Source organism: Astyanax mexicanus, chromosome 9, assembly GCF_023375975.1.
Source record: "Astyanax mexicanus isolate ESR-SI-001 chromosome 9, AstMex3_surface, whole genome shotgun sequence".
Taxonomy (NCBI): domain Eukaryota; kingdom Metazoa; phylum Chordata; class Actinopteri; order Characiformes; family Acestrorhamphidae; genus Astyanax; species Astyanax mexicanus.
Window position 1 is genome coordinate 10696535 of NC_064416.1, and position 26088 is coordinate 10722622.

Sequence of the window (26088 nt, forward strand, 5' to 3'; positions counted from 1 at the left end):
TGCTACTCAGCAATTCGAAAATTCGAAGCAGTTTGAAAAGAGGCGGTGGCTGACTTCACATGTATCGGAGGAGGCATGTGCTAGTCTTCATCCTCCTGGTGTTGGGGCATCTCTAGTGATAGGGGGAGTCCTAATGAGTGGGTTAAGTAATTGGCCGTGTAATTTAGGGAGAAAATGGGATAAAAATTCAGGTTAATTCTCGTTAATAACGTCTATCTGTGTAAAATTCAGTAATATTTATCTTCTGCCTCAGTCCAGAGCTTATCAGCTTTTCATTCTTTCAATTGGAATGCAAATGACCAGTTCACTTCAATGTGTTCATTCTTGGGGATGCACAGATGATTTATGAATCGTGTCTACGGTGCTGAAAAAAATTAAGAGACCACTTCAGTTTCTGAATCAGTTTTTCTGACATTGCTATTTATAGGTATATGTGTAAGTAAAGTGAACATTAGAAGTAAACATTTAGAGCATTTATTGAGAAATGTTCATGTTCATTGTTCAATGTTCACATTTATAAAGATTTATGAGTTCAGAAATCAATATTTAGTGAAATAACCATAGTTTTTAATCCCAGTTTTTATGCATTTTATGCAGCTTTTTAGGCATGTTCTCCTCCATCAGTCTTACACACTGCTTTTGGATAACTTTATGCCTTTACTCCTGGTGCAAAAATTCAAATAGTTCAGTTTGGTTTGATGGCTTGTGATCATCTATCTTCCTCTTGATTATATTCCAGAGGTTTTTAATTTGGTAAAATCAAAGAAACTCGTCATTTTTAAGTGGGCTCTTATTTTTTTTGTTCCAGAGCTGTGTATAGATATTTATGCAATTTTTTTTTAAATGTTCAGATCAGCCCTGGTCATTTCACATTTTTGTCTGTGTAGGAGAATCAAGGCCTGAAGAAGCGACTCCTACACCATCTCCAGTTTCGGGTCCCACAGGAGAAGAAGCTGAAATGGTGGAGCATCTGAGAAAGGTTCATTGTACAGAATTTTCTTTTTATTTTACTTATATTCTAAATGGTTGAGCAATCAGCTCACTGTAACCTCCAACTCTTCTTCATTTAGAAACAGACACAGTCCACCTCTCTTTATGACTCAGTTTGTGTATCTTGTGGCTCTTCTGCAGAACATTGAGTCTCGGTTGAAAGTGTCCTTGCCCAGTGACCTCGGGGCTGCCTTGACGGACGGGGTTGTGCTGTGTCACCTGGCTAATCACGTCCGGCCTCGATCAGTACCCAGCATCCACGTGCCCTCACCTGCAGTGGTAAGGGTTTGTGTGTTTAGTTATATGTGTCATAACACTGGAATAACTAAAGCTACGAAACATGGTGACACCCCTGTTCCTTACTAGTGTCACATAATGCGCCTTATAAACTGGTGTGCCTTATTTTACGTAAAATACAATAAGTGTCCTTATGAGGTAATTCCCACAAGGCTTTGCATATTTTTACACTATTATTTTAGGCTTATTATATTTAAGCAATAATACACTCAAGGTTTGTGCTATAATGTGTAATATTGGCACTGCTGTGCTGCGGTCATAGATAGATCAGCACAGTAGTGTCAATATTACACCTTATAGCACGAACCTTGAGTGTATTATTGCAATTATACCACAGTTCCATTATCGCTGTTTATTGGAAGATTTTGAGTTAAAAAGGATGAAAAAAATCAGTTTGGTAATAAACACTGTGCAAGTTCAAATAGTTCAGTTGCTGCTTTGTTTGTAGCTGCTCTGTTTGGCTTGTAAGCGCTCCATCTTTGCTAGGTTACCTGTATGTGGAGAGCTTCGGTTACAGTGCATTACCGGCTGATAATGGCACTCATAGAACGCCTCTCAGCCAATCACATTGCAGGGTCGGAACTAACTGTGGTATAATAATCAACACCCTTGAATGAAGATTGTCATCTTGTGGCGAATCCATGCATAAAATCATAATCATGATAGCCTGAAAGTTTGTGATATTATTTTAGCTTCACATCTTGCACCTACTATCTAGATTCAAAGTACGTGTTCATGCCCGGTGTAAATCGGTCCAGTGTTTCACATCTGCTTTTTACCTTTTAGCCCAAACTGACGATGGCCAAGTGTCGGAGGAATGTGGAGAATTTTCTGGAGGCGTGTCGCAGAATTGGGGTCCCTCAGGTGAGCTGCACATCTGTCCCAGACTAAATTACATTTTTATATATTTTTTCTTTATGTATTGGGTAGATGTTAGTCAGATGTATCAGAACTCAGCTTGCTTCTTTAGAGTGTTATTGGTTATTAGTTTATTCTTCTAACAAACCTTTAACCTTTTTCTGCTGCAGCTTAAACCACTAACTCTCTTTTTCTCTCCCTCTTTTATCCCTTCTGTCTCAAACCATGGTGCATTTATTTATTCATTTATTCCCCAATTCATTCCTTATTTTACTCTCAATCTTTTATATGCTTTTAAACTGCCCTTTTTCTCCATCACCTACTTCTACTCCTCCTCCTGCTTCTCTTCCTCCCTCTCTCCGTGTCCTGTTTGTTTGTTTGTGCTGTGCTGCTTGTGTTGGACGTGGGAAGGGATGCCTGTGCTCAGTGGCTGATGTATTGGAGGGGGAGGCGCTAAACTTATACAGGCTTCTCGAGGCCTTGCTCTCTCTGGCGCCTCCACTGCGGCCCTCGCCTCCTTCCCAGCTGGCTGGTTTTGCCCTCTTCTACCTGTCAGTTATGTCCCTGCTCTGCGTCCTATACTGCCACCTGGTGCCCCGCATTTAAACTGCACTAAAGCTGGGTGATAGTGTGTGAATTGCTGTTGTTTTTCTTAGGGATGCACTAAAAATTTGGCAACCAAAAATGAAGAACAAAAAAAATACACTTTCTGTTTAGCTGAATAACTCCTGGATCACACTACTAGACTTTTTGAGTGGTCAGATCATTGTGCTTTACACACTTCAGGACTGGTCACGAGTCTGTCAGTTGCTGTGGCTTTCACACTACCAATTACACTTTACCAGTTACACAATTTTTATTTATATTGCGAAATCAAAGGCTCGTCTGGCTGCTCTCCAAAAACACATTTTGTCACAAAAAACATGCAAAAACTAAATGCACATCAGAACTAGCAACAAAACCAGTTTATGACCCTACCAGTTGATCTGCAGGTCTAGGTTCAGCAACAGTATGTGCTGAAAGTCAGCTGACTACCTGAATATACTGAATATAGAGCAGGTTATTCTATCAATGGATTTTTTCTTCCCTGATGACACGGCCATATTCCAAGATCCCAGATTCCAGAATTCATGGTAGTGGAATTGTGAAAGAGTTCAGGGTTCAGGGAGCATGAGATCATCATTTTCACACATGGACTGAGAGAGAGAGTTCACCACAGAGTCCAGACCTTAACCCCATTGAGAATCTTTGGGATGTGCTGGATAGAGAAGAGCTGCTTTGTGCAGCGGTCAGACTCTACCATCATCAACGCTGCTGCAAGATCTTGGTGAAAAATGAATTAATGCAACACTGGATTGAAATAAATCTTGACATTGCAGAAGAAGCTTATTGAAACAATGCCACAGTTAATGTGTGCTGCAATCAAAGCTAAAGGCGGTCCAACCAAATATTAGTGTGTGTGACCTTTTTTATTGGTGGTGACTTTTTATGGTCAGGCAGTGTACAGTACCCACAGTATAATATACTGTTGTAGACAGTAAAGGCTAAGGCTGGCTGCTGTGTTTTATTAGCATCACAGCTTTACCGTGTCTATTAGCATTGCAGCTAAACCACTCCAGCCCAGCTGAGGCTAGCTCTACAGTCTGTTAGCATTGTGGCTTGAATGAGCCATGCTTTTAGCAATGCACGTAAACAGCTCCAGTGCAGCCAAGGCCAACTATTGTGTGTTAACATTGCAGATGAACCAATTTAACCTAGTTGAGATCGGTTAGCAATGCAGCTAAACTGTTCTAGCCAAAGAACACGAGTTTGGTATTCAGTATCCTCCTAAACATGTTTGGTGCATCCCTATTTATTATTATTACCATTATTACAATTATTATCGTAACCTAAGCACACCTGACAAGCTCATGCGTGGCCTACACATACCTAAACTACACTTACTGAGTTGCACGATTTCTTTTTCTTTCTATTTCCTTCTTTTTCTTCTTTTCCTTCTTTTTCTTCTTTTTCTTATTTTAAACTGGAGGGGTGTGAAAGAGAGCACACTCAGTCAGAAACTTTTTCCCTTCTGAAGTCTCCATTGCTCCACCAGCGGCTCGTGTTCAGTAAAACTGAGCCAGATCCTCTTTTAGAGGCTGTACATATTCAGTATTCAGCCTCCTAAACATTTTTGGTGCATCCCTATTTATTATTATTATTATTATTGTTATTATTACAATCATTATTGTGACCTAAGCACACCTGACAAACTCATGCGTGGACTACACATACCTGGACTACACTTACTGAGTTGCACGATTTCTTTTTTTAGTGTACAATATTCTGAATAGCAGGTTACAGAACTCGGTGATGAAGCACATCCGAGGGGATGCTTCCTCTCAGCCTTAAGATTGAGAAACAGGCCTGCTGCTGGATGTTGGCTGCTAGCTAAATGTGTGTCACCAGCTGCGCTTACCTGTTTCTACGTTTCCCCGTAGTTTAAAAGAGGGGTTTTTATATAGACGTGTTTCTGAATGATGAGGACAGAATGAAATGAAATCCTTTGAGAGGAGAAAATGGCAAATCCCTGTTTTTTTTTTTTTTTTAAATATCCAAATCGAAGACTTCCCTCGTCTGTCCCTTTGTGCCTTACTGCAGTTGTGTTTGCGTTTTTTTGTGTGTTTTTCTTCCCTAAACAAAGCACATAACGAAGTTTGAAGCATATGAAGAACACGTGAAGCCATATGTTTATTAAGCACAAAAGGTAAACCATGAATTTGAATGCAGGCCGAATGTTTGGCATCTGTCTGCAATTTCTACTCCTGATTAGCTGAGCTCAAAGAAAGATGCTTGAATTTTAAAACTTTGTATTTATTACCACAGGCCTCTTCTAGGCTGGATTAAGTGTTATAGCGTCTCTGCGTCCTCTGAGTGCACCACTACTATTAGGCCTGTCACAATAATTACATTATCTACTTCAGGGCTGCAGTGATTAATCAACATAATCGACGAAAAAGACGATTATAGTTTCTATCGTTTAGATTAGAAACAGAAATCGTACCCACAGGAAGCAAAGATGGAGGGCCTGGCAGAAATAATCATTGATTAATTGACTAATTAGAAAAGTAATTATTAGTTTCAGCCCAATCATTGTATCTGTTTTCATACATAAGGCACATTTTTAAAGTCGAACAAGCACTGGATTTTAATCTACACAGATTTCTTTCCTGAATAAAGCACTTCCATTTATTTACAATAAGCTTAGATTTCCATTATTTTAGCATGGTTAGCATCAGCGCTAGCCGTAGTAAGTAGCGCTTAGGCTAGTAAATGCAGCCCGACAGTGCTACACTGAGGAACCCTGATTGTTCCTGTGTGCCAGGTGCAATCAGCTAGTGGTTCGTCCCACGTAGCTGTTTTTAACCAGCAGACTACAGTCCAATATACTCACCTCTGAATGGCAAAAAAGCTAGAGCTGCAGTTAGCGGCTAATGCTAATACTTCTCCAGCCTCAGTGCTGGAGATACTTTAGTGAAACTCCTTCATAACGCTGTTCTTTTGTGGAGTGACTTTACTGCTCCTTAATATCTGACTGGTAGAATTAATACATCGCGTTGCCGATTTTTGGGAAAATTTAATTAAATGTTAAGAGTCTGTAGACATAACATCAATCATTTGCACGGCCCTCACTCTTACCTACTGTGTTTTTATTTATTTATTTATTTATTTATTTGTTAAATAATATTTAGGCATTTGTATGTTCCAAAGTTAATGGCTCTTGTGTAATTGCATTATTAAGCAACTGTATTATCATCACATCAGTGATGATAATAAAGTCTTAAAATGGCAATAATGTAATTTAATGCAATTATTATTTCTGCGACAGTAGGTTGCCTAAAACATGGTTATTGTGACAGGCCTAACTAATACAATCACGGACAAAAGCTGCACATCTTTGTCCATCATGTTCTTTCTAATGTATCTGCATGTCCTGCAGTTTCACACGGCTGGGCAGTTTAAGGCCCTTGTGTTCTGTTCAGAAGAGGCGCATGAGCAGCTGAATGGTGGAGCGTGTCTGTAACGATGATGATGATGATGATGATCAGAGTCTGTACGATTAGAAGTGATGGTTGAAAGCCTGTCAGAATTTTTGTGTGCGTGTGTGTGCGTTTACCCTGTTGCCTAACTTTCCTACACATTTTTTACCTTCTTTCTGTCCCACAACTTTTACAATAAAACCTGAAACGGTGGAATCTGATTGTTGTTCTCGTTCTTCACTCTGTTTCTTGCCTTTTCCCTCTTTTCTGCTCACCTTTTCTTAATTTATAACTCTAGTTATTAGGATGAGAATCACAGGGCATTAACAGGCAATACAATATCACAGTACTGTAATTTTGTGATATGCGATATGTCAAAGGACAGTTCTTTACAATACTTCATTGTAGGGCTGCATGATATTGAAGAAGAAAAAAAAAAACATTGCAGATGTTTTTTTTTTTTTTTTTTTCCGACGATATATATCGCAATATTAAACAATCCAAGGCCAATGACGTAACCAGCCCCGCCCCCACCAACACGCTGTCTCACGTCCAGGCAGATTAAGAGCTGAGTCAGCGACAAGCACTCAAAACCCGAGAAAAACAACAAAACAAATCAGGCATTTAAATGACTTTTAAACAGGTAAATAAGAGAGTTCTTTTCTGGGATTAAAAGCGTGAATTCAGCTGTAACTGGAAATATCTGCGCAAAAGTGTGCTGGACTGAGGTGCACAGCTTTCGACACGTGCGTTTACATTACAAGAACGTGCCCAACCATGTGGATGGAGTCCATGTGGTTACCTTGTGTTTACTTCTGCTCCCCTTTGCGCTTCTTGAACAGGCAGCAACAGCCTGTCATTCACACAGACACAGAGACAGCGCTGTGTATCTACTTCTTGTGTCAATAATCAAAACATTGCAACATGATGATCACTATGCTTAAACTATATTTTGTGCAGCCCTACTTCACGGCAACTGTGTTACTAAAGGAAGAGTCAACAGGTTCAACAAGTGGCAGGTTCATTTTTACGTTTTTCTCAGATAAAAGAAACAAAATCGCTAAACAATTATTGCGCTCTGTATCAGTTAACTTAGTTTTCCAGCTGAAAGATACGAGCTGTACAGGACTAGGATAGTAACGTTAGCTGAGTCAACTTAGGCTTAGCATTTCATTAGCACTACTAAGGTAAATTTATGACTAAAACTTTGTTTAATCTCCTACATTCTTATTTTTTTGTGAAAAAATGTCACCACCCCTATTCCACTTCTTTCTCTCTCTCTCTCTCTCTCTCTCTCTCTCTCTCTCTCTCTCTCCCTCTCTTTTTTCCTCTTTCCTTTTCAGTTTTCCCTAAAATCATGGTTTGGGTTTCCATTAATCTTTCACTTCAGTTTTATTTTTGTTTATCAATTATTCTCTGAGTTAAACGTTCTTCATTATTTTACTGTATTAGTTTGAAAGCTTCATTGCCATTATTATTATTATTATTATTATTATTACTATTATTTTGATTAAGTTCTGTTGTTTTTCATTTCATCATTTGTTATTCCATTGACATGCCCTTCTCCTCTCTCTGGTTTTGTTTGTACCCCACCCCCATTTCTCTCTCTCTCTCTCTCTCTCTCTCTCTCTCTCTCTCTCTCTCTCGCTTTATCTCTTTCTCTGGCTGTTTGTCCACCTGTGTGTACATGGCCTCAGTCCCAGCTGTGTCTGCCCCTCCACATCCTGGAGGAGAGGGGTCTGCCTCAGGTGGCCGGGACGGTGCAAGCTCTTCTGGATCTGGCCCCACCGAAACACACACCCTCACCCAGCACAGCCCCAGCCAACCCCATCACTGCCTGAACCCTCGCCATTTAGGACCTCCACACACAGACAGACACACACATATACATACACACATATATACATACACCCACACACACAGACTCTCAGATCTGTTCCCGTGTTTTATTGGAGAGCTGTAGAGACCTCTACACCCCATCACTGGACCACTGGACCACTGGTCCGCTGGTCACCTCCCACCTGCTCTGACCACACACACACACACAGCACCGGCTGACCCTCACAGCTAACCAGCTAACGGAGGAAGAGGAACAGGAAGAAGAAGTGTGAAAAAAAGACTGTGGAAACAAAAGAGGAGTGGAAAGTCGCTGATGTCCGATTGCTGCACACACTCAGAACCAGCAAGCGTGAGATTCACTAGATAGAGAGATTATTCATTTTCTTTTTGTCTTTCCTTTTTTTTTCCAGCTGTAAGTTGTCTATTACATCATAATTATTATTATTATTATTATTATTATTATGATGGTTATCTCTCTAAGCGATTCTTTTGTTTTTGCACCATATGATTATTATTATTATTATTAGAATATAACATTATTATATAATTATTATTATTATTGATCATGACTGGGGCATGTCAGATATTATTAATCAGGGTGAGTATTGAAGTTAATGCGATTGTCATCTGCCTTTTTTTCCACTGCAGGACCGAAAAGTTCTAAGCTCCCATGATGGCAACAGTTCACGTAATACTAACAAGCAAATTTAGCTAGCTAACTGTACTTTGGGTCACATCACCGATCCATGGGAAGCCTTAATAATCTATGGATCTGTTAATAGACAAGAATGAGGTCCATAGTTGGTGTGCTGGCAATGGGGACGAGGCCTGTAGCCAGTTTTCTTACTTGCTAACACCACAGTTGCAAATTGGGACTAGGCCCTAAGCCTGTGTGCTAATGTTGCAATAGTGATGTGGGACAAGACTGGAGTGATATGGGACAAGGCCCATAGTCAGTGTGCTAACGTCACCATAGCGATGCTGGATTAGCCTTGTAGTGATGTGGGACCAGGGCCAGTGTGCTAAAGCTGTAAAAGCAATGTTGGGCAGGGACGCTAGTGATGTGGGATTTGGCCCATAGCCAACATGCTAACACCACAGTTGCAATTTGGGACTAGGCCCAAAGCCTGTGTGCTAATGGTGCAATAGTGATGTGGAAAAGACTGGTAGTGATATGGGACCCCCATAGACAGTGTGCTAATGTCACTGTAGCAATGCTAGGATGGATGTGCTATAGCTGTAGAAGCAATGTTGGACAGTGCCGTTAGGGATGTGGGATGTGGCCCATAGCCAGCATGCTAACACCACAGTTGAAATTTGGGACTTGGCCCAAAGCCTGTGTGCTAAATTTGCAATAGTGATGTGAGACAAGGCCAAAAGTCACTGTGCTAATGTCACCATAGCGATGCTGGATTAGTCTTGTAGTGATATGGGACCAGGGCCAGTGTGCTAAAGCTATAGAAGTAATGTTGTACAGGGCCGCTAGTGATGTGGGATGTGGCCCATAGCCAACATGCTAACACCACAGTTGTAATTTGGGACTAGGCCTAAAAACTGTGTGCTAACATCACTGTAGCAATGCTAGGGCCAGGGTGCTAAAGCTGTAAAAGCAATTTTGGACAGGGTCGGTAACAAGGTGGAATGTGGTCCATAGCCAACATGCTAACACCACAGTAGCAATATGGGACTAGGCCTTTTGCCAATGTTCTAGTGTTGTGATAGTGATGTGGGGCTGGTCTGTAGAAGGCATGCTAACGATGTAGTAGTTATATGTAATGAGGCCTGTAGGCGGTGTGCTAAAGTTTCAATAGAGATGTGGGACGAGACCAACAGACTGTGTGCTAACGATAAGAACTGATATGGGTTGAGGCTGGTAGCCAGTATCCTAATGCCACTGTAGAAATGTGCAACAAGCCCCAAAGAGAGTGTGCTAACACTGCTGTAGTGATGCTGGATGAACTTAGTAGTGATGTTGGACTGGGACTGGTGTGCTAAAGCTGTAGTGGCAATGCTGGCAGGGTCGGTAAAAAAGTGGGATAAGGCCCATAGTCAACATGCTAACAGTGTAGGAGTGATATTGGACGAGGCCTATTGCAACCATACTATTGCCACTGTAGCTTTATGGGATGGGGTAGCCAGTGTGAAAACTTGCAGTCAAGAATTTCTTCAGTGAGTCATCCTGTTTAAAGTGCCAACACCATTGGCTGACGGCTGCATGACTGGTCTAACTGATCCATATAGGCACGAAACGAAGCGCTACTACACGCCGTGCCCTTACTGACCTGTAGTCCTGCAGTGGAAAAGAGTCAATAGAGTGACACAGATCAACACTATCTCCTCCACTATCATAGAAGATGGATAGATAGTGCTGCACTGGGTCAAAAAAGATGGTTAATATAAAATACACTAATTTTAGGCATTAGAATAATGTAAGCTGCACCTCTATAGTAGGACAGTGATCCTCGTTTTAAAGGTAAACATGTTAATGTTGCACAAGACATTGATCAGAAATGATGTACGTATATATAAATATATATTTTGACACAGGGGGGTGCTGTCTCGCTGTATCTTCAAGCTGCATGGACACTTCATTAAATTACACTTACAGTAGAGCCCTGCTGGTTTAGCGCAACTTATAACTTAGTTGATAGCTGAAACGCAGGCGGTTTATTTTAGTATGTTAAAGTGATACAGCGACGCACTATTACTGGGGTTGGAGACGTGAACACTGTTAAAGATTGAAACACTTATTTACAGCCTTGTTTTGCAGTTGCTGGTCTTAGGGTCTCTAAGGCTATTCATACACATTCACACAGCAGGTAAAAGTGGCCTGAGTTCGGTTTTCTCACTAATTCTGATGTTTGTTTTGTTAATAGTCTGTTTACACTACTTTTTTAATCTGACATTTGTCTGAAGTGTGCACTGTATTAATGACGTGCATACACACAAACAGGCTAAGGTCTATGGCTCAAGGTCTGTGGCTATTGGCTATTGGCTATTTCTATGGGCTTTGGCTAAGGCTATTGGCCCTATTCACACAACATTTTTAAAAAGTGCATATTCGGCCACAGGAACTGTTATTTTGCGTTCTTAATTATTTAAGCTGAGGTTTGAGCTGTGGCCACATTCAAACATTTCGTCAGCAACAAAGCGCTGTTGTGACTGAAGCCAACTTATTTTATTGGAACAAAGACATCAGTCCAAATATTTCAGAGGTCTGTTGCCTTGTTATTTCGCCACTAAAACCCTCAATTACACATCGTCCAGTTTCCTTTCTCCTCAGTACCTTTTTTTTCCCCCTCTATCTCTGTGATGTCCTATGTTTTAGTAAAAACGCTATTTGATATTTGACCTCATATCAATAATGTATTTTTAACAAAAGCGATATGATATTTTGGCCCACCTCTGTTCACATTACCTTTTTAATCTGACTTTTTTTTTTAAACCATTTTCTACCCAGTTTACATGGTCAGTTACACAAACCACTCATTAGGACTCTCCCTATCATTAGTGACACCAAGACGAGGAGGGTAAAGACTAGGTAGCACATGCCTCTTCCGATACATGTTAAGTCCGCCACCGTGAACAAAACTGATATAATATATTTTGGTCCACCTCTAATTCAAATTTAAAGGAGAACTCCGGTGTAAAATTGACTCTGGGTGTAGTAAAACATGCTAGAGTACTAATCTTTGTTGAATATCCCACCTCTGTTCTCCCACAGCTTTCCGAGATCTGGTCATTTTTTACAGGTTGTCAAAACATGCTTTACAATGGATGATATGTAAGCAAAGTAGCTCCACACCTTATTGGTAGGATTAATTAGTTAATTAAAAAACACTGATTGCAACCCAAAGCGTAAGGTAAAGGTAAAAGATGGTGGCGCATAGAGATGTAGGTTACGCTACGGGTTGTAAACTGTGGTTTTTAGTAAACTTCTTGTGCACTTTTAAATATATTAATGCCTCTTTTTAAATGTCAGGGCTTTAAATGTGGAGCTTCTGAATAGCGGTGTGAAAAGCTATTTATCTGCAGGGGCAAAATATGCCCCATATCATCCATTTTAACCATAAAAAAGCCGGATCTCGGAAAACTGCAGGAAAGCGTAGGTGTACTATTCAACAAATGTTAGTACTCTTTATCATATTTTATTACACCAAAAGTCAATTTTACACAGGAGTTCTCCTTTAATGTCCTGAATCAGAGCTGTCACACTGATTGAAAGGGTTTGACTGGATCTGGGTCTGCTGTTTTACCTGCTGTGTGAACGAAGCCTAAAGGGTTTGCAGATGTTACTTTTTGTTGTTGTGGTTGTTATTCTTCTTTGTGTTACAGGTCAAGCATGCATATGAGATATAAGGTGAGCTATTTGGGAGGGGGGCAGTGTAGATTACTAGTTGGGATTGGGGGATTGGGGAGGTGGGGGGGAGGGGTGCACAATAGCTGTCCTGCTGCCGTAAAGCACAGGACCAGGGTGGCCACCTCTTCTTCAGCCACCTCTGCATGGCTTGCTCGTCCACGTCCGTCGTCTTGCTCTCCGTGAATGGAGCTCGTATAATTCGTCCGTCGTCTTCGTCCAGAAGCTGTGTAGGTTACGTGCCGGGTTTTGCGTACGTGTTCAGAAAGCTGTCCACTGCTGCACCTCGGGAATGTAACCGGGGTGTCCTGTGCTTTATAATACACACAGAATGTAAAAGCTGTACTCGGTGATGGTTATTTAGCCTGGTGTAGTTATATTGTTAAATACTGTTTGAATATAAAGAGAAAGAGAGAGAGAGAGAGAGCAGGCACTGCAGTTTATCACCTCTCAGTTTAGGTCAGTGCGGCCACGCTCTTCTGCATTTCATTTTATGAAGAAAAAAAACGACAAAAAAAAGAAAATCCAAGAGTTTGGAAGAAAATATGCTTTATTATTTTATATTTTAACTTGCTTTTTTAGAGACTCGTGTTTTAAAAAGGGAAGTTAAATGAGTTTTAAATATAAATGTTATTTGCATTTTTTTTTTTTATTATTTTCTTTCGTTTCTATTTTATTTTGACTAGGGTATTCCCCAGCAGAAATGATGTTGACCCTTTCTTCTTCTGCAGGATTTTCTCTCCTGCGTGTCTGTACAGTAAATTAATACATTCCATACGTTTACAAGTATGTACTGCTGCCCACATACAGAAGATAAGAGGACCCACTACTCCCTACTTCACTACTTCACATTCACACAGTGTGGACGTTCTTAAAGCCTTAACCCTGTTTTTGTTTTTTTGTTTCTTTTTTTTTTTTGTTTCTTTTTTAAGCATTTCTCTGAACAGTCGTCCCATCGAAGTGTTTACTGTTATGTAATAAAGCTAGATAAATATTAAAGTATTTTCTGGTATGAAAATTTGGATTTATTATAAAAAATGGATTAATAAAGTTCCCATTTCGGCAACGCTGTGATTATTTATTTATTTATTTATTAATTATTTTTTATAACCTTCAGTAATCTTCAGAGATTGCATCACTTCTTTTTTCCTTTTCCTTTTTTACCCCCTTTAGCTTTGGGCTTCTTGCTCTTGTTCTTGTTGGAGACAAGGCCTCTTCTCACCAGTGTTCCCCTCCACCATGCCTGAATCTGCAGTGAGGATAAAGAAAGAGTGTTCAAACTTTTAAAAATGGCTCCTGCTACTTTTAGATTATGGCTTACAGCCAATGAAAACCTAAAAAACAGTATTTTAGAACATTAGAATATTATATAAAAGACCAATTGGTACTTTTGGCAGTGTGGGCAGTGTGCCAAGTCCTGCTGGAAAATGAAATCTTCATCTCCATAAACATTGTCAGCAGAGGGAAGCATGAAGTGCTGTAAAACTGCAGTGACTTTATACTTGATAATAAAACACAGTGGATCAACACCAGCAGATGACATGTCTCTCCAAACCATCAGTGTCAGAGTCAGATTTGCTGGCAATTTGGAAAGGTTTCCACTGTTCCAGTGACATGTTAATTAATCACATTCTTGTGCAAGAATTTAAATGTGTACAAATTCTCCCCAAAAAAACATTAATATACAGCTCTGGAAAAAAAATAAGAGTCCACTTAAAAATTATGAGTTTCATTGATTTCACCAAATTGAAAACCTCTGGAATATAATCAAGAGGAAGATGGATGATCACAAGCCATCAAACCAAACTGAACTGCTTAAAATGCACCAAAAGTGACAAAAAATATCCGAAAGCAGTGTGTAAGCCTGGTGGAGGAGAACATGCCAAGATGGATATAAAAACTTTATGAATATGTTTATTTTGCATTATTTGAGGTAATTTCTCATTTTCTGTGAATAAATGCTCTAAATGACAATATTTTCTTTTGGAATTTGGGAGAAATGTTGTCTGTAGTTTATAGAATAAAATGTCAATGTTCATTTTACTTAAACATAAACCTATAAATAGCAAAATCAGAGAACCTGACTCAGAAACTGAAGTGATTTCTTCATTTTTTTTTTCCAGAGCTGTATGTAATTTCTGCACATTTTAGACGTTTTAAAGCCTTGATTTGAGCTTGCCAATATTGCTGCACCTAGAGGGAATCAATCAAGAGAAGTGAAGCTTGGTGGGTAGATGTATTGTATTTAGAATATATTTTTATAGTATTAGTATGTAGTAGAGGTGGGCGGATCGATTCAAATATCGATAATATCAATAACAACGCTTGTTAAATTTTATCCTAGGTCTTTTCGATTATTTGGATTTGTGAAGTTTAAAATATTAAAAAGTATCGGTATTGATATTGGTAATACTATCCCTGCATTTACTTGGTATAAGATCAATACCAAAATTCTCAGTGTCGCCCGCCTCTAGTATGTAGTATGCAATTGAGACGCAGCTAATATAGCCTATAGTGTTTTAGTGCTTTAGTATCCCAGCAGGTAGCTATCAATAATCTGCTTTAGAGGAGTAAAGTCAGGCCAACATTTCACCTTAGTTGCTGCCTCTCTCTCCAGCTGTTGCCTCTCCAGCTGCTGCCGCCGGTTCTCCTTCTCCAGGTGGTCGTCAGTAATGACCCGCTCCATCTCTCGGCACTGAAACCCACACAGTCAGAGGTTCTGTTCTGTACAGCCCGTGAGGAGAGAAGGTTAAACAGGTGCAGGATGCTCTAACCTTTTTAGCCAGGCTGTGCAGCTGCGCCCGGGTGTTAGCCCTCTGGCTTTTCAGACTGGTAAGCTCTTGGTCTTTTGCCTCTATGTGCTTCTCATAACGCTCCATCCAGTAATCTAACTTTTCCTCCAGGCCCTGGAGTGCAGAGCAGAGCCAAAATATTAGTAGTAATGGGCTGTGATTAGTATTCCAATTAATGTGAGTGTTAATCAGATACAGGGGCTTGCAAAAGTATTCATACCCCTTGAACTTTTCCATATTTTGTCACATTACAACCACAAACATACCCCCTCACTTTGAATGTTAACATGTGTTCAATAAAACCATGCAAACATATTAGTTTGTGTGGTATTAGTTTAAGCAGACTGTGCTTGTCTATTGTTGTGATGAAGATCATAATACGTTTAATGACCAATTTATGCAGAAATCCAAGTAATCCCAAAGGGTTCTCATACTTTTTCTTGCAATTGTAAATATATGTTATTGGAATGTAATGTGAAAGGCCGACACAAAGTGCCATACAGTTGTGAAGTGGAAAGAAAATTAGGCATGATTTTTTTTTTTTTTTACCAATAAAAAAACTCAAAAAGGTTTGGTGTGCAAATGTATTCAGCCCCCCCTGAGTCAATACTTTGTGAAACCACCTTTTGCTGCAATGACAGCTGCACATCTTTTAGGGTATGTCTCCACCAGCTTTGCACATCTAGTGACTGAAAATTATATATATTTTTTAATTAGGGTTCAAGCACCGAAGGTGCGTAGAACCCTATTGTTTTTGCTAAGATTTTTCTTCTTATTATTATTATTATTATTATTATTATTATTATTATTATTATTATTCTTTTTCTCCTGTAAAAACAGTTGTGCAGCCTAAACCGTAAGTCATAGAGAAATGAAACTTGGTAGGTAGATGTAGGATCAGTGCATCTCGGTGGACAACAAAAATGGCACCGATTGGTCAAGTGGTGGCGCTATAAACAAGGAAATTCATTTTTCACAATTTTCTCAATAACTCAAAAACCATAAGACCTACATTCAAAATTCTTTTTTTGATGGATTCCTTGGGTCAATACCAACAACTTTCCAATTTGGACCATGCACTTCCGTCTATATAGATTTTGTGCTAATTTGCATAATATGCAAAACCTACTTTTGCAAACTAGTCCTAGGAATTTTGACCAATCCTGGCATGTTTGGTATCAAAACACTCGTGAGAGCATGCGCTTCAATATTCATTAAGAAAAAGTTGAAATATGTAAACAATATGGCCGCCATATGCAAATTAGTCCTTCCGGATATATGCCCCATTCACTTCAAGAGGTAAATTTGGAGCACTGTTTCTCAGCAACCGTGCAACCTAGCAAGTTGAAACTTTGCATGCAGAATCTATCATACAGCCTCTAAAGGATGTTCAAAGGGCAACTTAATCAATCAACATGGCTGAACACCATCAGCCAATCAGCATTCAGCAGACATTTTGGCAGGCTGAATGTTGCCCAATCTGGATGATATTTGGCAGTTATGTTCAGGTGGAGACACTGTAGTGACCTGCAAAGTGCTGAAACAATCCGCCCACTGGGGGGCGCTGTTCCAAAAAAACGAGTATATGTCAATCATGCTGTACTATTTTGACATCTAATTGTTTTTGCCATATTTAGTACAGTGGCTCTGACAAATTTCTCAATACAACTATGTTTAAAAAGTGCTTTGTTCATTCATAATTGCTAATTGTTTGAAAATAGCTATATTGAAACTACTCTCTGGATATTTGGCCTATCACCTCCATTTCAGTCTTGCTGCACACTGTAGAGTCTCTAGGTAAATGTTCATTAAAAACATTTGTGAAAATTTCACATACAATACTCTCCAGGCATCAAGCAATCTGTGCGTCCTTGGAATTTCTAACCTAAATTGCTGTAACTCTGCAGTATTTGCTGTAATCTCACAATGTTAAAGACCTCTGTACAATATCACTCTGATGAAGCGCCATTTAATACAGAACTAGATTAAGAATAACTTGACATTACATGTCATATCAGAACATTCACTCCTTTGTGCCTCTTTTTAAATGTGACAGAATGTCTCCAATTGTGTTAGACCTTCTTACACATCACCATCCTATGCTCTAGTAGGCACCATTGTGCTAGTTAGAACTAGATTTATAATAACTTCGTAATTACATGTCATATCAGAACATTCACTCCTTTGTGTTAATTTAAACTTGTTGGGTCAAACATTTCAGCTTGTTCTGCAAAGGTTCAAAGGTCAATCTGAATACCACTTTGTGAACATTCTGGTTGAAGCCACCTGATCAATACCAATAACATGTAGACACCTTTTGACTAGTTCTAACTCACTTAATGAATATCCTACAAAGTTCACTAGATTTACATGTGAATTTAAGCACTGATCAGGTTGAAAGGCCTCTGCTCAACATTAATAACAGGTGAAAAACTTGATCATTTCTAAATGTGACAGGGCATCTCCAATCATATTAGACCTTCTTACACATCACCATTCAATGCTCCAGTAGGCACCATTGTGCAAGTTGGTGCTTGAACCCGATGATTGCCGCTTGCGGCTATATTTTTTTTTATTTTATTATTATTTTTTTTTTTGCAAAACAGCTCTCTGAGGCCGTCACAGAGCAGCTGTATTTGTACTGAGATAAGATTACACGCAGGTGGACTTTATGGTATGGTATGGTGGTATTTATGCCTGTGGTTATATAATGTGACAAAATATGGGAAAGTTCAAGGGGTATGATTACATTTGCAAGCCCCTGTAGTCCTGTGTCTGTTTCTCTGTGTACTTTATTTTGATTTCACCCTGTTCTTCAAGGCTTAGGACTCCACAGGACCGCAGACCTCAAAGTAGTATAGTATTATTTGTAGAGTATCAAAGTAGAAATACTTTATTACAGTACTTAAAGTATTAAAATGTTGTATCTTCATGTTTGATGATGTTCTTCATCCTTAAATGAATTAAGCTGATCAAGCTGATCTTATAATAAGACCTTGCTGCTCCTGTTCTGCCTTTAGCACTGCTAACTTTCCACTGTTTTCTGTAATAACTACACTAATAACACAGTACTGTACTTTTACTTTCAGTACTTCAATAGTGAATTTTACAATAAACTACTACTGCAGTACTTAAGTACAACATATGTTGAATACTTCCACTTAAGTGTGGATCTCAAAAATAACTTCAAATTCTACACAGCGTTTAAAAACTCCAGCAGCACTGCTGCAATATCTGACCACCATCTGTGATGGTCCTGACTGTTAAAGAATAGGGAGAAATGAGGAAAATAATAATAAAGTATGCAGAGAAACAGATACAGAACTACAGTAATTATATATGTAAAATATGTATAATATGTAATTATTAGAGAAATGCAAAGAGATGAGAGTGCATCTTTTATTAAATAAAAAAAACACTTACTGTTTGATATGTTTTAAGGAATGATTCATTCTCAATGTAAACCCTGATCTCCTCCTCAATCTTAGCCTGTAGCATCTAAAAAAAAACAAACACAGTTCTTAACCATTATAGCCCAAATGTACAGATCTGGAAAAAATAAGAGACCACTTAAAAAGGATGAGTTTCTTTGATTGTATCAAATTGAAAACCTCTGGAATATAATCAAGAGGAAGATGGATGATCACAAGCCATCAAACCAAATTGAACTGCTTGAATTTTTGCACCAGGAGTAAAGCAGCATAAAGTTATCCAAAAGCAGTGTGTAAGACTGGTGGAGGAGAACATGCCAAGATGCATGAAAACTGTGATTAAAAACCAGGGTTATTCCAGCAAATATTGATTTCTGAACTCTTAAAACTTTATGAATATGAACTTGTTTTCTTTGCAGTATTTGAGGTCTGAAAGCTCTGCATCTTTTTTGTTATTTCAGCCATTTATCATTTTCTGCAAAAAAAATGCTCTAAATGACTTATGTAATGATTTTTATTTGGAATTTGGGAGAAATGTTGTCCGTAGTTTATAGAATAAAGCAACAATGTTCATTTTATTCAAACATAAACCTATAAATAGCAAAATCAGAGAAACTGATCTAGGAACTGAAGTGGTCTCTTGTTCAGAGACCCAGACCCAGTTCCTGTATATATTCCTGTATATATTTGTTCCGGTTAGTTTGGGTTTCACACCTCAGTTTAGTGAGCGGACTAAAGAAGTTTACTACATCCTGTCAACATCAGCTATTTGGGTGGAGCCTCTCTATACTTCATATTCATTGGTTTGGCTTGAGTTGCTTTGTCAGGTGTTGTGCTGAATTCTAGCTCTCTGTCAGAATCTGACTCCCCTTCGTGTACGTGTTTTTTCGCCCTGCAGCAGAATGCGAATGTTTCTGAATCAGTTGTTCTGATTTTGCTATTTATAGGTAAAGGTTTGAGTAAAATTAACATTGTTGTTTTATTCTGTAAACTACAGACAACATTTCTCCCAAATTCCAAATAAAAATATTGTCATTTAGAGCATTAATATGCAGAAAATGAGAAATAGCTGAAATAACAAAAAAGATGCAGAGCTTTCAGACCTCAAATAATGCAAAGAAAACAAGTTCATATTCCTAAAGTTTAAGGAGTTCAGAAATCAATATTTGGTAGAATATCCCTGGATTTTAATCACAGTTTTTTATACATCTTGGCATGTTCTCCTCCACCAGTTTTACACACTGCTTTTGAATAACTTTGTGTTACTCCTGGTGCAAAAATTCAAGCAGTTCAGTTTGGTTTGATGGCTTGTGATCATCCATCTTCCTCTTGATTATATTCCAGAGGTTTTCAATTTGGTAAAATCAAAGAAACTCATAATTTTTAGGTGGTCTCTTTTTTTTTTCCAGAGCTGTTGAAGGGTTGTAGTCGTTTACACACCAAGACTAGACCAATTTTGACACAACACCAGTTAGTTTTTTTTTCCTCCAGATTGACTCCAGAAGACTGACTCGGCTTCACGCCCCCTTTCACACCTGATACTTTGGTTCTGACCCAATCAGGGCAGGTGTGAAAGTTCCCCTCATACATCATTCACTTTACCATCAACTACAAACTATAGATCAATCAGTATAGTGAGTCTGAATATATCAGGCACACACACCTTTTTCTCCTCCTCCAGCCCCTGCTCCTTCTGATTGGCCAGTTTCTGTCCCTGGTAGATGAGCAGCTCAGCACTGCTGGTTGCGTAGTTCTTCTCTATGTTCTTCTTGAGTGTGATCTGCTGCAGCTGCTGCTCCAGTTCCACCTTTATGCCCTCCAGCCTCTACAGAGAGACACAAAGAACACTAGTTCATAAATTATCGATAATATATTAAAATAATCAAGGTTTTAACCCTCCTATTATGTTAATTTGTCAGGAACAGCAAGGGGAAATATCCAAAAAAAAAACAAGCATTGCAAATATTTCATTGCTAACTCCATTACTAATTATTCTATCAATATTTAGTGCAATGGTGTTCCTTACCTCTAACAGGTAATGGTTCAGTCAGGATAATTCACTCGTTTTTCATTTTAAAAATATACGTTTAAACTTTGTTTTACTGCTTCAAAAAAACAATACGGCAAATAAAACACAATTGTTTTACATAACATTGAAACATAAAATTTAAATTTAGTTTTAGATTTAGTTTTTGCAGGGGGTGGTTGCAAATATGTAAGATGAATTGTTTTCATATTATATGTTGATAACACTAATTGAGGCAAGCAGAAGAAGTTTCATACTGGAAAAAAAAAATACTTTTAACTATTTTTCCTAGATCTTCAAACTTTAAAACGGGTCAATTCGACCTGTAACATAACAGGGAGGTTAAGTGGTGCTGTTAACATTAATGCATAATTGAGTATGATTAATCTGGAAACTTGAATTAATCATCTAACCAAGTGTGGCCAAACTTTCTCCCATAATTAACGTTTTTCGTATTTTTTAAGCTGTAAAAAAAAGAAATCTTTAAGCCTTTCTAACAGATATGCATGTATCTGCGTATTCTTCTTTGTGAAAAAAAAAAGTTCTTCTTTCTTTACTAATGTAAAACTTATGTTATTGATAAGAATCGTAATGAACAAGTTTAAGTTTAAATAAAGTGCATTTTATTTTTTTTTTTTTTATAAAATAAAGAAGAACCAAACTGACCTATGGTTTCTTTTACTACTCTTGCGTTAGATCCATATTAATATTTAATCAAATATTTGCTGAAATTTGGGGAGTGTACAAAAACAAACAAACAAAAGAAAAACAGTGTGTACTCACCTCAAGTTCTGATGTTTTCTCCTCCTGAACATCAACCAGCTGCTTTCGCAAGGCTTTAATCCTGAGCTCCTCCCTGCAGAACACGAGGACATTCTGTGTTTATAGATCTTAGCAGCACTCCTTAGGCTATATATAGATATATACTGTATACGTCGAGTAGACATTCAATTTGCATCAAAAAAATAAATGTGTATGAATAAGAAATTTAGTTAATTTGATCATTTTTATATATATAGAGCTTATATGAGGATAGTAGCGTCTTATTTTGTGTGCATTACAGACAGCAAACAGCATTCATATATTTTTCCATAACTGGAACATAATTCAGGTCTGGGGTTAAGTACAAAGTTAACCGAATTACATTTGCTTTGTTACTGTCCACCACTGAGGGGGCTCTGAGTGGTCCAGCGGGCTAAGCGCTGCCACTATGATCAGGAGGAGATTGCCGGTTTGAATCCTGTTCATGCAGCTTGCCATCAACTACTAGAGCCCTGAGAAAGCACTTTTGCACAATTGGCCTTGCTCTCTCTGGGTGGGTAGATGGCGCTCTTTCCCCCTCATCACTCCTAGGGTGATGTCGATCAGCACAAGGCATCTGTGAGCTGATGTATCAGTTTCGAGTCGCCGTGCTTCAAATATTAAATACTGTCCACCACAGTATTGATAGTTCAGCGTTCATGTTCAGACCTTATGACAGTGTCATGCAGGTGATCTTCACCATCGCTCTTCTTCCTCTCTTCCTCCGTTGCCTGAACCAGGCTGTGAAAAGTGCCACTCTCTTGAATTTCAGCCAGCAGGTCTGAGATCACCTTGGCTACAAACTGCCTGCAAACAGAGTGGGTCATTATTAGGTTCATTATTATATACATCTCCATGTTTCTACACATCTTATCAGCTACACTGAGCAAACAGGAATACTTTGTAGTTCTATAATAAGTATAGACTGTAGTCCTGTATCTGTTTTTCTGCATACTTTATTAGTTTTTGTTGCTATTTAGTGGTGAGAACAGTATTATTTTGGTGGTGGGTTATTATTCTCAGCACTGCAGTGACACTGGCATGTTGCTGGTGTGTTAGTAGTATTTGTTGTGTTGCTGGTACGAGTGGATCAGACACTTTAGCAGTGCTGCTGGAGTTCTTAAACAATGTATTCACTGTACTTCACTCTATTAGACACTCCTCCCTAACTGACACAGTTTGTAGATATAAAATGCACAGTTTGTGTTCATCATTCACTGGTCCTTTACTTCACAGGACACTGATACGCTGCCCACAGGATGTTGCCTACAGGATGCTGCCCACAGGACGCTGCCCACAGGACGCTGCCAGGATGATACCCACAAGACACTTTTTTGGATGTTCTTGGTTGATAGAATGTTCTCTCTCTACCAGTGATGCTAAAATGTTTAAAAACTCCAGCAGCACTGCTGTGTCTAATCCACTTATACCAGAGAAACACACACTATTAACACACAACCACCATATTTTTATTGCATACAATATGATATGGCACATTATGGAAGTCAATGATGCAACATGTCATGATACAAATAATCATTAGCACTCTAAATATCTAGGACTAAAGTAAAATAAAAGATACTGGCCAGATATAATCTGTATGTAGTACATATTTAATGGAAAATAAGAACAATGTGAATTTTCCATTTTTTACAAATTGCAAAAAAAAAAAAAAAAGGAGTATCCTGATCACATCTAAAACTATCACATTTTTATTTATTTTTTTACATTTTAGTGATATTATTACGCACAATACTATGTGTCAAACCCCAATTCACCACCCAAATAAACAATGTCTACATTATTATGGAGGAAGAAGAATCAGATGTAAGTGTCTGTACCTGTCTCTCTCCACTTTGGCCAGATTGTTGTGGGAGGATGAGCTTTCCTCCAGCGTGCGTCTGAGCTGGTTTTGGGACAGATGAAGCTCTTCCACTGCCTCAGAGAGTTCAGAATCATTTACCCGACTCTTACGCACAGTCTTCAGGTGACTCTCAGCGGCCTGGTGCTGTTTAATGATCACGCTGATATGTGCAGCCTCTGCCTGCTCAACAGTACAGCACAGGATGAGTTAGAATGTTCTACAGTTATTGTTATAGGTTATATTTATTTATAGTTAAAGGTTATAGTTATAAATTACAGGTTACAGTTATAGGTTATAGTTATAGGTTATAGTTGACAGTTATAGGGTACAGTTATTTGTTATAGGTTATAGTTATAGGTTAAGGATAAAGTTATAGGTTATAGTCTATAGGTTATAGTCTATAGTTTATTGGTCATGGTTACAGTTTATAGTTATAGATTATAGTTTATAGGTCATGGTTATAGGTTATAGTTATAGGTTATAGTTATAGTTTAAGGTTAAAGTTATAGGATAAAGTTTTAGGATAAAGTTATAGGTTATAGTTTATTGGTCATGGTTATAGGTTATAGTTATAGGTTAAAGTTATTGGTTATGGTTAAAGGTTATAGTTAAATGTTACAGTTATAGGTTACAGTTATAGGTTATAGCTTACAGTTATAGGGTATGTTTATATGTTATAGTTATAGTTTAAGGTTAAAGTTATAGAATAAAGTTATAGGTCATAGGTATAGGTCATGGTTATAGTTTATAGTTATAGGTTAAAGTTATTGGTTATGGTTAAAAGTTATAGGTCGTGCTTATAGTTTATAGTTAAAGGTTATAGTTTATAGTTATAGGTTAAAGTTATTGGTTATGGTTAAAGGTTATAGGTCATGGTTATAGTTTATAGTAAAAGGTTACAGTTATAGGTTATAGTTATAGGTTATAGTTTACAGTTATAGGGTATAGTTATATGTTATAGTTATAGGTTACAGTTATTGGTTACAGTTATAGGTTTATAGGTTATAGTTATATAGGCTATAGTTATATGTTATAGTAATTATGTTTTAAAGTTATAGATTATGGTTATAGGTTATGTTTAGTTATATTTATACTAGAACAGAGCTGTGTTAAGCCCCACTCTGCTCCTCCAACAGCCGGTTACAGACCTCCTCAGCCCCCGGGCGGCTCCTCCGGTTCTTCGGCATGATGTGTCCCAGAATGTCCAGCTGGTCCGCACAGCGCTCCAGAACCGCGCAGACCCGGAGCCGGTCCACTCCCGAAACCCGGCACGACATAATTCTCCCGTTCAGCCACTGACAACACCGAACTCTGCAATCTGCGCGCTTTACGCACGTTACCCCTGGTAACGCGACACACTGTACGCAACTAACGTATCGGCACGCGCAACGTGGTGAGCCTGCGCACTTAGTGCGCTCACCGCTGGAGGAGACCAAAATGAATGGGAGTTCACTAACTAACTTACAAATTATTTACTTACTTACTTTCCCGGGATATTCATTTAATTTTAAGTATAATAAATTATTTTGTTATTTATAAATATAAAAATTGTGATTAATTTCAACACAAAGAAATCACTGTAAAAATTGAATTACATTAAATTACTGTAAACTGCTAGAGGGAGCCCGGGATGACATGTATTTCAACTTGCATTTTTATATTTTAATACACTTATTTAGTGACATAATTCATAAATTTTAATCAGAATTTTTATATTCTGAACGTAAGAGGTGGCCAAATAGGGGCTACTTGTCCGAGATATTCATTTAATATTAGAAACTAGAATCAAATATTTAGATACAAGCAAAATAAACTTACCTGTATGTTTATGCTGTAGAGACGCAAGCATCACGGCTACTGTGAGCTGATTGGTTGGTGAGCTAAAGCTGGAGATGCATACAGGTATGGTTTCTTTCCCTTTTCCTTCTTTTCCTAACAAAATACTCTATTCCACTGACTAAAATTAAACAATAGGTAGTCAGACACTATTTATTCACCACTAGTAAATGTGGGTGAATAGAGTAAAATGGTTATATTCTGAATTTATGAGGTGGCCAAATGTGCTGCTTAAAAATACATTTAAAAGTAACTTAAAAAAGTAGTTCCATACATTTTTAAATGTAAAAATTCAGATTCCTAATTCTGATACATACCTTCTACAAATATATCTACTGAATGTATTTGTATTTCTGAGTTTTGAATTAAATAGATTTGGATTTAAGGATCTGCATGTATCAAATCTGAAAATCGTGAGTTGTTCATTCTTTCAACACCATTTTCTTTTCGTTCAACACTCTTGTCATTTTATTTGAATACATTTAGCACTAATTATTTAAACACGTTTGGTAAGCTTATTGACCTTTAACCTACATACACATGTGAATCTAATTATGAGAAGAGGTAAGGAGTTAATTGCAAGTTTTTCTCCTATTTTCTCATCTTCTCTGAAGAGTGGCATCGTGCACCTCTCAAATGACCTGAGAGGTCACATCTAGATAAAAGTCATTATTGTTATTCTGTATTTTACATTTACGTATTTCATAGTAGTACAGTAGTAATATGTCTTTTTTTTGCACTGTGCTGTTAACTCTCAGTAGTATGGTATACTGACAGTACCTGAGTGTGATTAAGTCAGAACTGCTGCATGTATCTGCTGTAGCAGCAGAGGGCAGCAGGGTATGAGGATGGAAGCACAGAAGAACAGACCGAACTAAACGAGCACAGAGCTGATCATCGATCCATTAAACTCTACTAATCAGTGATCTACCAGATGCACCTGCACACACCTGACACACAGAGACTATATATAAAGCT

At 38.2% G+C, this 26088-nt stretch overlaps 2 protein-coding genes across 8 annotated transcripts in view; one reads left to right on the plus strand and one right to left on the minus strand.

The window, feature by feature from the left end:
* The window catches only part of lrch3 (leucine-rich repeats and calponin homology (CH) domain containing 3), a 52243-nt gene extending 40372 nt beyond the window's left edge, over positions 1-11871 (plus strand). For 6 of the 7 annotated variants that reach the window (XM_022679479.2, XM_007243985.4, XM_007243988.4 and 3 more), the window contains 4 exons: positions 888-979; positions 1132-1269; positions 2074-2151; positions 2557-6385. In XM_022679479.2, coding sequence (XP_022535200.2) covers positions 888-979; positions 1132-1269; positions 2074-2151; positions 2557-2751 — 503 coding nt within the window. In that variant the 3' untranslated portion in view covers positions 2752-6385. Of the gene's footprint in view, positions 1-887; positions 980-1131; positions 1270-2073; positions 2152-2556; positions 6386-7861 lie in introns of those variants that run through there. The other variant, XM_022679481.2, reaches the window with a different exon arrangement.
* A 1586-nt stretch (positions 11872-13457) lies between these two features.
* On the minus strand, positions 13458-24647 carry iqcg (IQ motif containing G). Its single transcript, XM_022679485.2, has 9 exons — positions 24423-24647; positions 23252-23454; positions 22080-22217; positions 21393-21465; positions 20247-20408; positions 18576-18650; positions 15135-15266; positions 14954-15055; positions 13458-13609 (listed from the first exon to the last, which is right to left on the minus strand). Exons 1-9 carry the CDS (start codon positions 24549-24551, stop codon positions 13496-13498), a joined length of 1128 nt encoding a protein of 375 aa, XP_022535206.1. The 5' UTR covers positions 24552-24647; the 3' UTR covers positions 13458-13495.
* Between the last annotated feature and the right edge of the window lie 1441 nt (positions 24648-26088).